Below are 15,146 nucleotides of genomic sequence, written 5' to 3'. Positions count from 1 at the left end.
GGGTTGTCTCTACTCCCCTTCTGGAACAAGGCAACAACATTTGCTATGCTCCAGTCTTCTGGTACTATTCCTGTAGACAATGACAACATAAAGATCAAAGCCAAAAGCTTGGCAATCTCCTCCCTGGTTTCCCAGAGAATCCTAGGATAAATCCCATCTGGCTCAGGGGATTTATCTATTTTCACATTTTCCAGAATTTCTAACACCTCCTCCTCGTGAACCTCAATCCCATCTAGTCTAGTAGCCTGTTTCTCAGTATTCTCCTCGACAGCATTGTCTTTTTCCAATGTGAATACGGATGAAAAATATTTATTTAGCCCTTTCCCTAGCTCCTCTGACTCCACACACAACTTCCCATTACTGTCTTTGATTGGCCCTAATCTTCCTCTCCTCATTCTTTTATCTCTTATGTACCTTTAGAAAGCTTTAGGGTTTTCCCTGATCCTATTTGCCAACAACTTCTCATGTCCCCTCCTCGCTCGTCTTAGCTCTCTCTTTAGGTCTTTCCTGGCTACCTTGTAACTCTCAATCACCCTAACTGAGCCTTCATATCTCATCCTAACATAAGCCACCTTCTTCCTCTTGACAAGAGATTTAACTTCCTTAGTAAACCACAGCTCCAGCGCTCGACAACTTCCTCCCTGTCTGACAGGCACATACTTATCAAGGACACACAGTAGCTGTTCCTTGAATAAACTCCACACTTCTATTGTGTCCATGCCCTGCAGTTTCCTTCCCCATCCTAAATAGAAATCTTGTCTAATCACATCATAATTGCCTTTCCCCCTGCTGCGGCTCTTGCCCTCCAGTGTATACCTATCCCTTTCATCGCTAAAGTAAACCTAACTGAATTATGGTTATTATCACCAAAGTGCTCACCTACCTCCAAATATAACACCTGGCTGGGTTCATTATCCAATACCAAATCTAATGTGGCCTTGCCCCTTGTTGGCCTGTCTGCATACTGTGTCATCAAACCTTCCTGCACACAATGGACAAAAACTGACCCATCTAAATTATTTGAACTATAGTATTCTCAGTTAATATTTGGAAAGTTGAAGTCCCCCATAACAACTACCCTGTCATTCTCACTACTATTGAGAATCAGCTTTGCTATCCTTTCCTCCACATCTCTGGAACTAATTGAAAGCCTAGAGAAAACTCCCAATAAGGTGACCGCTCCTTTTCTATTACTAATCTCAACCCATACTATCTCAGTTGATGAGTCCTCAAATGTCCTTTTCGCAACCACAAAACGGTCCTTGATAACAACTCTTTTATCATCTTCTCTGTTTTTACTGAAACATCTAAATCCCGGAACTTGCAACAACCATTCCTGTCCCTGCTCTACACATGGGTCTGGACCTGGGGTTTTGATGTTGAGGCCATTTCAGAGACAAGCCGCAAGTTCACCCACTTTATTTCAGATGCTCCTAGCGTTAAAATAGACACACTTTAAACCAACATTTTGCTTGTCGGTGGCCTCTTGCAACCCTGAACCTTTATTTTGGATCTGCCTACGCTCAAGCTCCTCTATACTCGAATTACAATTTAGGTTCCCACTCCCCTGCTGAATTAGTTTAAACCCACTTGAAGAGCATTAGCAAATCCCCCCTCCAGGATATTGGTACCCCTCTGGTTCAGGTGAAGACCAAACATCCTGTTCGCAGAGGTCTCACCTACTCCAGGAAGAGCTCCAATTATCCAGGAATCCAAAACCGTAGCCATGTGTTCAACTCCTCTCTCTCCCTATACCTCACCACGCTAGCACGTAGCACAGGTAACAAACCAGAGAGAACTGTTTGTCCTAGCTCTTAGCTTCTACCCTAGCTCCCTGAATTTCTGCCTGAAATCCCTATCTCTCTTCCTACCTATGTTGTTGGTGCCTATGTGGACCACGACTTGGGGCTGCACCCCCTCTCCCGCAAGGATCCTGAAAACACGATCAGAGACATCACTAACCCTGGCATCTGGGAGCCAACACACCAACTGCAAGTTTCTCTTGTTCCCAAAAAACCTCCCATCTGTCCCCCTAACTATGAAATCCCCAATACTAATGGTCTGCTCCTCTTTCGCCTTCCTTTTGGAGGAACAGGGACAAACTCTGTGCCAGAGACCTGTGCCCCATTGCTTACACCTGGCAAGTTCCACTTCCTGAATGAGCTGAAGTGATTGACATAGTGAGATAGTATTCAAAGTTAAATAACCAGGCAACAACTGGAATAACTATTGCCCCAGTTGACTGCTCTATTTAGGCAGGAGTGAAAACTTGGATCAATTGCACTCCTTAATTCAAATATGGAGGCCAATTGTGCTCCTATTTGGAAAACAACGGTTTATTGAATTATTATGGCTTTGTGGGAGAATTACTAGACTCCAGAGACCCAAATATCATTCTAGAGACCCAGTTTTGTGTCCTATCATGGCAGATGTTATAATTTGAATTTAAAAGGGGCTCTTGTGATGCAGACGGAGGGTCCTACGTGTGGACCGACAGAACCTTGGCCTGCGTTCAAATTCCATCTGCCCCAGAGCTGTGTAATAACATCTCTGAACAGGTTGATTAGAAAAAAGTTTTTTTTTAAAAAAAAGACACTGAATCATTACAATCATTAACCTGGTATCTTATTCATGTTTATGGTGCACTGTCACATCAAACAGTGGAATTACCCACTAAAACATGGAGATTATTTCTTGGGTAGTTTTTTAAGCCTTCATGCTTTACTGAAGAAGTTTCATTATCTTTGATTGCACCTCCCATTGTTTGGGATGTATTTTGGGCTTCTCATTAATCCAGTGGCATTCTTAATTTTTCTTACCATCCAGATCTTCATCTAATCCTCCATTATCGAGCATTTCATCATCAGAAATATCCTCAAATAATTCAGATACTTTGTGGATAGGTGTCTCATGTGTGCAGATTTCTTCTGTGTGGTCCTTTGCCTGAAAGCTGCTTTGCACTCGAGTAACTGTCTGGAAAGTGTAAAATTGAAACGAAATCAGATTAACTAGTCTACATTAGCCTCATATTGGAAATTATACCAGCAAATCACAGACCTATTAAATGTTCCATCACAATTTTAAAAAAAAATCATTTGTGGGATGGGTGCTGCTGGCTGGACAGCATTGATAGCTCATCCCTATTTACCCTTGAGAAGATGGTGGTGAGCTGCTGTGTTCAATCGCTGCAGCCCATTTATTGTGCAGCCACGATGCTGGGAGGGAGAGAATTACAGAATTTTGACATAACGACCGTAAAGGAACAGCGGTATAGTTCCAAGTCAGGGTGGCGAGGGGCTTGGAGGGGGACTTGCAGGTGGTGGTGTTTCAAAGTACCTGCTGCCCTTCTCCTTCTGGATGGAAGTGGTCGTAGGTTTGGAAGGTTCTAAGAATCTTTGGTGAATTTCTGCAGTGCATCTTGGAAATAGTACATACTGCTGCTACTGAGCTTTGGAGGTGGAGAGATTGAATGTTTGTAGACATGATGCCAATCAGGCATGTTGTTTTGTTCTGGATGATGTCAAGCTTCTTGAATGTTGTTGGAGGTGCACCCATCCAGGTAAGTGGAGAGGATTCCATCACATTCCTGACTTGTGCCTTGGAGGTGGTAGATAGATTTTGGGAGACAACTTACTCGCCGCAGTATCCTTAGTCTCTGACCTGCTCTTGGACCAGTGTTTTTTTTTAAAATATATTTATTTATTAGCAAATTTTTTTAACTTCACAAACACATAAAATTATTGAAAAATACAAATCGGCATAATAAAAAGAAAAAACCCACAAATTACAATACAACGACTGTCTACTAACTACTAACCTACTCCTTGCAAGGCAACACCAATAAATAAGCAAATAACTAATAGATCAAAAAAAAAGAAAAGTAAAAAATAAGAACAATACAGAACAGCTATGCTCGGCGTAAAAACTCCCAAACAAAGGAATGGGAGCATTGTATATATATCCGTATTAACTCAGGAGACCCCCTTCAGGGCCCAGGGCTCGACAAACCTAACCGTGCTGTTTAAACAAATGCCTTAGTTAAGATAGTTGACAAATCTATACCCAAATAATTCAAGTAGGGCTGCCATGTCTTATAAAAATGGCCTGTTGTGTGGTAAACCATGTTTGTAAAAAGGTCCAAGGGAATGTGCTCCAGAATTAATTTCTACCATCCCAGCAAGCCCAGTGGGTTCTCAGACACCCAGCTCATCGGAATATTCTTCCATGCACAGTATGCAAGAACATTAAATAGTTTCTTCCCACGTCCGTCTAAAGATAGTAAATTCGGTAGACCTAAGAGGAGAGTTATCGGGTCTACTTTGACTTCAGTCCTCAATAGCCTCTCTCTCTCCTGCCACAGCTCTCCAATAAACACGGAGCTTGGGGCATGTCCAGAAGCAATGGATAAGAATGCCTACACTTATTTTACATTTGGGGCACACTGAAGATGCCCCTTTTTTTTTTTTTTAAAAACTTCACCAGATGGTCCACTGCCATATGAACCCGATGCAGAACTTTTAACCGCATAGCGCATGCCCTATTACAGATTGAGATCTTTCAAGTATTCTCCCATATGTTTTTCCATGTTTGAGAAGAGATCTCCACTCCTAGCTCTTGCTCCCAGACCTCACATAACCAGTTAATATCCTGCCAGGCCCTGCCACCCAGCAGGTGATAGAGGGCACTAACCAAAAGGGTGCTTGTGGAATGTAGCAACAACCTCTTTGTATGGGGCTTATAGAGCTTAGTGAGAAGCGTAGTCTTCTTCTGGGTGAAATCCCTAACCTGAAAAAAAAACGGAAAGGATCTCTGCTGGGCAACCCGTATTTGCGGCTAGGTTGCTCAAAAAACATCATAACCTCCCCTCAAACAAGTCTCCCAAACTAGAAACTCTTCTCGCTGCCCATAGTTTGAGCTTTGAGTCCATCATCCCTGGTCAGAACCCTGGCATGCCAACTATAGGCGTAAGTGGCAAAGTCTTGGATAAGCGACCTCACTCTGACACATTGCCCTCCACGCCTTGACTGTACTAATGACAATGGGGTTCCAGCAGTGGTCCATAACTGTCTTCATCTTATCCATAAACAACAGGTTAATAAGGGGGCACTTTGCCTAGGAGGCCTCGATATCCAGCCATATTGAGTTTGGATCGTTACCTACCCAGTCGCAGACAAAGGACAGCAGGGAACCCGATTGATACCTCCTGATGTCTGGGAAATCAACTCCTCCCCCTCCTTAAGGCAACTGCAATTTAGTAAGTTTGATGGGGGCCACCCATGATGCCAGACAAAAGAACCAAACCATCCCATAAGCTTCCGCAACGTTGACCTGGGAAAAATTATAGGGAGAAAGTGAGGTCTGCAGATGCTGGAGATCAGAGCTGAAAATGTGTTGCTGGAAAAGCGCAGCAGGTCAGGTAGCATCCAGAGAACAGGAGAATCGACGTTTCGGGCATAAGCCCTTTCCTGAAGAAGGGCTTATGCCCGAAACGTCGATTCTCCTGTTCCCTGGATGCTGCCTGACCTGCTGCGCTTTTCCAGCAAGACATTTTCAGCAAACATTATAGGGAGCATACGCATAGGATAAAGCAAACGAGGAAGAACATTCATCTTAATGAGAGATATTTGGCCCAGCCATGAAATTGAAAGAGCCTCCCATCTCTGGAGATCCCGCCTAATATTGTCAAGCAAGTGAGCAAAGTTAGTCCGAAATAACAGATCAAACTTGGAGGTAATTAAAATGCCTAGGTATCGGAACCCTGCCCGTGACCACTTAAAAGGGAACTTAGGGCCTTGAGGTTCCTCCGATTTTGCAAAGTTAATCTTATTTCCTGAAATAGCCCCAAATGAATTGATACATGGGATCAAATGGGGTACTGATGTCATCGGCTTGGATAAAAACAGAAGGACATCATCCGCATACAGTGTAATCTTGCATGCCGTCGATCCCACTTCCGAAGCGGTTATGTGGATGTTCTGACTATTGGACTCTGCCAGCGGTTCTATCACCAACGTAAACAATAGAGGTGTACTGCTGTGCTAGTTGTTCCTACAAAGATCCCCAGGGTAGTGGCTTTGAGTATTCTTTAGAGATTCCTCTTGCTGTGAACAGAGTTGATCATATTATGCCTGGGCATGTGAAAAATGAATTCTGATGTAAACCTGTAATCTTACCATAACAGGATGCATTGCATCTTTAGTAATCCAGCTGTGGTATCTGAGCATTCTTAGTTACAATGTTTGGGTCTCGGTGGGTTACTCTTCGGAGGGTCGGTGTGGACTGATTGGGCTGAAGGGCCTGTTTCCACACTGTAAGGAATCTAATAACGGTGAGAGGGGGCAGCCTTGCTGACTATCCTTACCAATCCTAAAATTCTCAGGCTTCACCCCATTGGTGATGACTGCAGACAGAGGGTGGCGATATAAAACCTCCACCCACCTAACAAAGACCCCACCCAACTCAAACTGTTCTAAGACATAAAAAAGATACGGCCATTCCACACAGTCAAATGCTTTCTCTGCATCGAAGGAAATCACCAACCCCTGAATCGATCGTTGCTGACAAACTTGGACCATATTCAGCAACCTTCTGATATTATTAGAGGACTCATGGCCCCTTATAAAGCCTCTCTGGTCCTCTTCAACAATATGGGGCAACACCTATTCCAATCTCAGCGCCAGGATCTTAGACAGAATCTTGAAATCTGAATTCAATAGAGATGGGACTGTATGAGGCACAATCCTCGGGAACCTTCTCCTTAAGAATTAAGGAAATATTAGCTTCTCTCAAAGATGGTGGTAGGCATTCATGGATATAGGAGTGATTATACATCTTCAACATCGGCCCCGACAGGATCCCTATAAACTCCTCATAAAACTCACCCGGGAGACCATCAGGGCCAGGCACTTTCCCACTCTGAATCTGCCTAGCTGCCTCCTGTATTTCCTGAACTGTCAAGGGGCATTAAGGAGAGAGGCCTGTGCCAAGGTTACCCTTGCGAGGTCTAGGTTCTTAAAAAAGGCCTCCATTTTAGCACTCCTGTCTCGCAACCTTCAGACTGATACAATTCAGAGTAAAGTCTCCAAAAAGCCTCATTCGTCATTTTAGCATTGTATGTAAGGACCCCGGCGCTGTCTCTGATTGCTATATTGGACTGGGGAGCACACTTTTTCCTAGTCAGGTATGCTAAATACTTCTCCGGCCTACCCCCATACTTGAACAGCCTTTGACTAGCAAAAGCAAGTTCTTTCTTCACGTTTTGTGTCAGTATTGAATTCAAGGCAGCCCAGAAGGGCCTTGATCCTGCTGTAGCTTAGTCACTGAAGGCCGCGCAAAATATGCCGCCTCGGCAGCTTTCAACTGTGTCTCAAGGAGATGCTGCTGTTCCTCCTTCAGTAGTTTCCAGCTAGCCGAATAGGAAATAGCTAATCCCCTAGCAAAGGCCTTAGTGGTCTCTCATAGCATAGACAGACTACTAGCCGTGCCTGAGTTGATAGTCAAGAATTCCTGAAATTCTTTCAAAAGGTATTCCACAAATTTGGAATCCTTAAGGAGAAAAGGGTCTGCAAACCTAGCCCCTCACTCTTGGCCTTAACTTCCAAATAGACCACTGAGTGATCAGAGGTAGCTATATTCCCAATTTTGCAACCCATAAATCGAATCCAGAAGGGCTGAGGGAGCCAGAAAGAGATCATTCCTAGTGTGACATTTATGTGGGTTTGAAAAAAAAAGTGAAATCCCTGCCGGTAGGGTGAAGACATCTCCAAATATCCACCAACCCCAACTCCTCGCATAAGTCAGCCACCTGCTTGGCCTGTGAAGCACTAGTTGGGGGCCCACTAGGCATCCTGTCCACTGTCGGATCCAAAAGACAATTAAGATCCCCCCCATAATAATGTGCTGTGTTCCAAAGACACTCAGCTTAGTGAAAGCAGTAATCAAAAATTTGAGGGGATGCACTGGAGAACAGTAGACATTTAAAATGCCATATTTCTCGACCCCCGCCTGCCCCCCGCCATGAATCAGGCTTTAATTATCACAAACCATCCCTGCTCATCTTTCACCTGCTCTAATAAAGTAAACAGAAGATTTTTCTGGATTAAGTACAGCCACTCCCCTACTTTTAGTAGTAAAGGATGAAAAGAATACTCGGTTATAACCCCCCCCCCGTTGTAACTTCAGGTGTTCGCCAACATCAAGATAGGTTTCCTGCAACAAAGCGATATCAACCCTTTCCCTCTTAAGGTTAGAAAGCATTTTTTTCCTTTTAACAGGCGAATGACTTCCCTTGATATTCCAGGTGGACTATTTAATAAGACACTTAGCCATATCCCCTTTCAGACACCCTTGAACCCCTGGGAGGGGGAACCCTGCTTACAAAGCGCCAAGCACAAGTAAATAAAGACTCAGAGTCAAAGAATTGCGTATACAAAACCTACTCTATCATAACTACAAACAACCATCACTACCAAAAAATTACAAAGAAAACCAACTATAAAACCCTGAATAGAAGACTCTTCCCCCTGCCCACCATACACACCTCTTCCTTCACAGCTCCTTCAAATCCAGACTGTGCCCTTGCCTTAGGCAAGAAGAAAAAAAAAAGATGATCCTAAAATCAAATGAAAAAAGACAAAGTCAGGATGAGCACTCCACCCATCCCTGGCTTCATGTCACCCCTACTTGTGACTAAAAGAGAAACAGCACAAACAAAATAAAAGGGGAGACAACAAAGAACATCCACAAGATTTCCCATATAAAATCCAATTTCATATATAAAAAAAAATGAACTTATTCAAAGTTTTTTTTCAAAAAAGAAATTAGGGAGAAAGAAAGGAATAAAAAAAAAATGGAAAACAAAGGAAAAAAAGAGAACAAACATTAACAGTATTCTTCAGGCTAGTTCATCTATTTTAAAGTGTCGACAAAGTTTTTAGCTTTATCCGCTGAGTCAAACGTATAAACTGCGTCCTCATGGCTGAAACGGAGACTGCAGGGTACCTCATGGAGTACTGGATGCCCAGATTGCTCAGCCTCTTTTGAATTAAAGCTGCAGAGAAATCCTGGAAAAACATGATTTTTGACTCCTTGTACAGCAGTGCCTGCGGATCATTTCCAAGTCATCAAGAGGCTTCTATTACTTTTTGCTTGTCATTATATGAGTGGAAGTGCACTAGGACCGGGCAGGGGAGCTGTACTGGCCCTGACCTATGCACTGTAACCTGATAAGCCCTTTCAATCTGCAGCCTGCTGGACTTGATGTGAAGGCTCAAAACCTTTGGCAGACAGCTTTCAAAGAAGCTGACTGGCTGCTCACCTTCCTTACCTTCAAGAAGCCCAACAATTTTGAGATTTATCTTCCGACCTCGATTTTCGAGGTTGTCGATATGGTCTTGCAAGGCCCGCACCTCTCGCTCCAGCACCTGGATGAGGACTCCATCACAGCTTCCGAAGCCTTAGTTCGACCAACCACCTCCTCGAGCCACTCCCAGAGGCCCTGGATCTCCTGCTCATGCTTCTGAAGCATGGATGCGATAGGTTGGACCTGGGCATGAATCTCCCCACGGAGCTCCTCAATTACAGCCCCAACTTTCAAGGCAAGTCTCACCATCGCCGCAGCCAATTCCTGTGAGTCTGTCAGGTCCCCAGGGGGTTCAGGAGAGGCTGCCATCTCAGGTATGCCTGGTGCTACAGGGGAGTGTCCTCCCTGCAGCTGTTTGCTAACTCCTTTTCCGTTTGGCATCCTTCCCACCCCAAATGGGTGTTCTGCAAGGTTTTAAACTAGTAATTCCATCAGATAAGTTGGCCAGGGATGGCAAAAAACACCAGTATGCCTTGGCTGTTCGACAGAACTGTCCACAGCAGTTTTACAGAATCGCCGCCATCTTGCTGAGTCCACTGTGTTTATGAGTTGAGTCCAATTGAGTTTCTGGTCAATGGTAAATAAAAGGGTGTTGAGAGTGGGGGAAAGTCAGTAATGGTAATACCGTTGAATGTCATGGGGCGGTGGTTGTAGTGTCTCTTATTAGTGATGAAAAGAATTTCAGCAATTTCACTTAGAAACCTGACCAAAATAAACTATATACCAAGATCCTCATCTACAGTTAATTTACAAGAGCAGATGATGGAAGGAAATGTGCCAGTTGCCCAGTAAAAGGAAGACTCATTAAGATATTGATTCTTTGCTAGCATGTAGGATGTTGATACAGATGTGGGCATTATTTATGTTCAAACCTTGATCTTTAGCATTGGCAAGTGGCTTTATGAATGAAAGCTACATAAGTTGAAATATAAATGGTGCAAGTTTTGTTACAGTTGTACAAAGCTCTGATTTGGTATTTGTTTGAACTGTGGACAATCCTGGCAGGACAATTGTACGTAAAGCCCTTCCAAAGATGGGTTGCAACTTCGAGCATTTGAGAGCTTTACAAAATGCAGGTAGTTACAGTTCTGCATTGACAATAACACTGAGTAAAGTAATTGTAAAACTCTGGTAGTGTACAGCTTAAAACATTGCTCAATGACAAGATGTTGAGGCTCTCAGAAGATTAGGTTGCACATTTCTTTCATGTCCTGATGAGTGCAAGACAAAGTGCTCTGACTGTGTCTTTTTGAAATGTGAAAGCAATTGTATGTGAAGAATTTCAAAGTGTCAAGCAACTATTCTGTTGAACAATGGAACACATAAGCAATAGTTTCAATAGATTGTTCATCCAACAATTCAAACCAGACCTGGTCATAATGGTGTACTTTAATAAATGGATAAACACTGTTGAACCCTCTCCTAGTACCATTTGGAGGAAAGGTTTCCTCAGTGTCCTGGCTAATTGTTATTTTTTTAACTAATTTAAAAATATATCCAGGATCAGGTATTCAATGTCATTTGATAGACTTTACTGTGCATATTCTCCACAATAAAATGTCATAAAGAAGTTCTGGCATTATCATGTTGCTGTTTGTGAGAGTTTCCTATGAGCAATTTGACTACCAAATTTCCTATAATACAACAGAGACTATACATCAAAAAGTACTCCATTGGCTGCTAATACTCCAGCAGTTGTGAAAACCTTGGAGTAAGCAATTGACATTATTGCCTTCTGAAAGTTACGCTTAGACTGGTTTCCTTGTGAGCAAGGGTATTCGACTCAACAATGTTAAAATATAAAATCCTAAATTATGGCATGCATTGCACCTATGAAAACAAAAGTGTTTTATGGGGACTGAGTAGCTTTAGGACATGGGAGGACCCCACCATACAAATTTAAGTATTTACTTCCTACTTGTGGCAGAGTGGTACTATCACTAGATTAGTAGAGCCATAGAGAGATATACAGTATGGAAACAGACCCATTGCTCCAACTCGTCCATACCAACCAGATATCTTAACATAATCTACTCCCATTTACCAGTACTTGACCCATCCTATTCAAACACCCATCCAGATGCCTTTTAAATGTTGTAATTGTACCAGCATCCATCACTTCTTTTGGCAGCTAATTCCATACATGCACTAGCAAAAGGTTGCCCCTTAGGTCCCTTTTAAATTTTTCCCCTAAACGCATGCCCTGTCGATCTGGACTCCCCCATCCCAGGGAAAAGACCTTGTCTATTTACCCTATCCATGCCCCTCATGATTTTATAAATCTTGTTATGACATGGGATTAACCCTCTGGCTTAATTTAAACCAGCAACACAGAACAGATTTATCCCGTGCAGTAATCTGTAAATTCGAGAGGGCAAAAAAAATTTAAAGTAAGAATTAACAACTTTAAGAAATAAAGTATAACAGAGAATAATTAACTAACAGCTACTTACAACTCCTTCCTCTAATCTAGTTTTTACCTTCACTTCTGTAATACTAGTCCGAGTAAGATTTACAAAACAAAACTTCTTATCTCAAAACCAGGCAGCTTTTGGTTCTTCTCTGTATTCCTGTCTTCCTGAAGAAGGGCTAATGCCCGAAACGTCGATTCTCCTGTTCCTTGGATGCTGCCTGACCTGCTGTGCTTTTCCAGCAACACATTTTCAGCTTCTTTTTGGGGATTCTGCTTCACAGGTTACTGATCGATAAAGGTAACTTTAAGAGAGCTATTTTTTGTGCAGTCTTTACAAGCTGGTATTTTGCAGTTCTCCTCTCAACTGTTCAATTTTCCCTGGTCATATATCCCCAAAGCATCAGATTGTGTCATTGGCTTTGAAGTTTGTCAACATACTAAATTCAAATGATTGGAATTTAGTATTTTTCATGGTATAATTTAAACTGATTGCCTGGAGACAAAAACAAATTCAAATTTGGCCAACCAGCTAATCGAGCTGTTCAACCAAATGTTACATTATATTTTTTTTCAGAACATTTGGTGCTGTCAGGTGATTCTACTAGCTTTTAACTTTCTTAAAAAGGTACAGTACACTCATCTTCATAACACCTGCCCCCTGAAGAATAAAGGGACCATCATAATGAAAAGATGAAAAGAAAGGGGTGGCACGGTGGCACAGTGGTTAGCACTGCTGCCTCACAGCACCAGAGACCTGGGTTCAATTCCTGCCTCAGGTGACTGACTGTGTGGAGTTTGCACATTCTCCCTGTGTCTCCGTGGGTTTCCTCTGGGTGCTCCGGTTTCCTCCCACAGTCCAAAAATGCGCAGGTTAGATGAATTGGCCATGCTAAATTGCCTGCAATGTTAGGGCTAGGGGTAAATGTAGGGGAATAGATCTGGGTGGGTTGCGTTTCGGCGTGTCGGTGTGGACTTGTTGGGCCGAAGGGCCTGTTTCAACACTAAGTAATCTAATCATATTTTTCTTTTTTTAAAAACACATTACCTTAATAACAGATTAATTTAAAGGTTCTGTTCGCCGAGCTGGAAGTTTTTGTTGCAAACGTTTTGTCCCCTGGCTAGGCGACATCATCAGTGCTTGGGAGCCTCCTGCGAAGCGCTTCTTTGATGTTTCCTCCGGTGTTTATAGTGGTCTGTCCCTGCCGCTCCCGGTTCTCAGTTTCAGCTGTCCGCTGTAGTGGTTGGTATATTGGGTCCAGGTCGATGTGTTTGTTGATGGAGTTTGTGGATGAATGCCATGCCTCTAGGAATTCCCTGGCTGTTCTCTGTCTGGCTTGCCCTATGATAGTAGTGTTGTCCCAGTCAAATTCATGTTGCTTGTTGTCTGCGTGTGTGGCTACTAAGGGTAGCTGGTCGTGTCATACCCAACATGAGCAAGACGAATGTAGTGTACAAAATACCATGCAAGGACTGCACTAAACACTATATAGGACAAACAGGAAGACAGCTAACAATCCGCATACATGAACATCAACTAGCCACGAAATGACACGACCAGCTACCCTTAGTAGCCACACACGCAGACAACAAGCAACATGAATTTGACTGGGACAACACTACTATCATAGGGCAAGCCAGACAGAGCCAGACTGAAGAAGGGCCTGTGCCCGAAACGTCGAATCTCCTGTTCCCTGGATGCTGCCTGACCTGCTGTGCTGTTCCAGCAATAAAGTTTCAACTTTGATCTCCAGCATCTGCAGACCTCACTTTCTCCCCAGAGAACAGCCAGGGAATTCCTAGAGGCATGGCATTCATCCACAAACTCCATCAACAAACACATCGACCTGGACCCAATATACCAACCACTACAGCGGACAGCTGAAACTGAGAACCGGAAGCGGCAGGGACAGACCACTATAAACACCGGAGGAAACATCAAAGAAGCGCTTCGCAGGAGGCTCCCAAGCACTGATGATGTCGCCTAGCCAGGGGACGAAACGTTTGCAACAAAAACTTCCAGCTCGGCGAACAGAACCACAACAACGACCACCCGAGCTACAAATCTTCGCACAAACTTTGAAGATTAATTTAAGTTCACCTTAAGTTGTTCACATATACATTAAATACATTTTAGATGAGATTTGTATTTATCAGTTAAATCTGCAACAATGTATCTGTGATTACATTCTTATGACCCACATGTATGATTTTTAAATTAAAAGTCTGGAACCTAAGACGCCAACGAAATAGTCTCATATTCTTGTCTTTAAAGCGTTCTAAGAATATAAGCGGATTGTGATCCGTGTACACAACCATTTAATATATAATACGAACAAATATTGTAAGGCCAGTCCCAAACTCAATAGTTCCTTCGATCACAGTATTTCCTTTGGTGGATGTTGATTTTCTTCAAAAAGTAACCAACTGGCAGTTTAATCCCATCCTCATCTTCCTGCAGGACTATAACTCCAACTCCAATGTCACTAGCATCGATGGCGACTTTAAAAGTTTTGAAAGGTTTGGTGCAGCTAAAACTGGTTTGGTGGTTACTATGGCTTTCAAATGATCAAATGCCTCCTGACATGGTTCTGTCCACCGAAACTTTGTTCTTCTTTAGCAAATCGGTTAACGGTGCTACTGCTGAAATTTGGAACAAATTTCCGATAGAATCTGCTGAGTCCTAAGAATTGAAGCACCTCTTTCTTAGAGTTTGGTCATGGAAATTCTTCAATGGCCTTCGTCTTTGGATTCTGTGGGGTCAACATTCCATGACTGATGTTATGTCCCAAGAACGTCACCTCTGCTTTCGCAATTTCAGTTTTGTTTAAGCTTATCACCAGTTTTGCTTCTCATAGTTGTTCAAAAGAGCTCTGCCAACTGTACCATGTGATCTTTCCAGGACATACTGAAGATCACTACATCATCCAAATAGACTGCACAGTCACAACTCTGTTCGTGAGTCTTTGGAATGTGGCAGGTGTGTTTTTCATTTCAAAGGGCATTACTTTAAACTGATATAACCCATTTGGGGTTACATAATGCATGGTTACTGGCAGGTATGTTTAAGTCCAACCTGGTGATGTAACTGGCTTGTCCGACTTTCTCTATATCGTCATTCAACCTAGGAACTGGATAGGAGTCAGATTTTGTAATAGTGTTGAACTTCCAAAAATCCACACAGAATCATTGAGTCCCATCAGGTTTGGGAACTAAGACGCTCGGCGAACTCCACTCGCTCTGGCTTGGTTCGATGATGTCCTTGTCGAGCATGGCCTCCACCTCCATCTGGACCTGTCTGGTTTTGAAAGGATTAAGCCGATAGGGGTGGTGTTTTATCAGAGCAATATTCCCTACGTCTGCATTAGTCCTCCC

General features: G+C 43.0%; 1 protein-coding gene across 2 annotated transcripts in view; it reads right to left on the bottom strand.

Moving 5' to 3' along the window:
- LOC122562546 (uncharacterized) overlaps positions 1 to 15,146 on the bottom strand; it is a 101,364-nt gene that overhangs the window by 74,606 nt on the left and 11,612 nt on the right. For both annotated transcript variants that reach the window (XM_088000302.1, XM_043715462.2), the window contains exon 2: positions 2,820 to 2,973. In XM_088000302.1, coding sequence (XP_087856428.1) covers positions 2,820 to 2,973 — 154 coding nt within the window. The remainder of the gene's footprint in view (positions 1 to 2,819; positions 2,974 to 15,146) is intronic.

The sequence above is a fragment of the Chiloscyllium plagiosum genome, unplaced genomic scaffold, assembly GCF_037043375.1.
Source record: "Chiloscyllium plagiosum isolate Xiang-an unplaced genomic scaffold, Cpla_swu_hap1 HiC_scaffold_24, whole genome shotgun sequence".
NCBI classification, from domain to species: domain Eukaryota; kingdom Metazoa; phylum Chordata; class Chondrichthyes; order Orectolobiformes; family Hemiscylliidae; genus Chiloscyllium; species Chiloscyllium plagiosum.
This window is presented reverse-complemented; position numbering and strand designations above follow the sequence as displayed.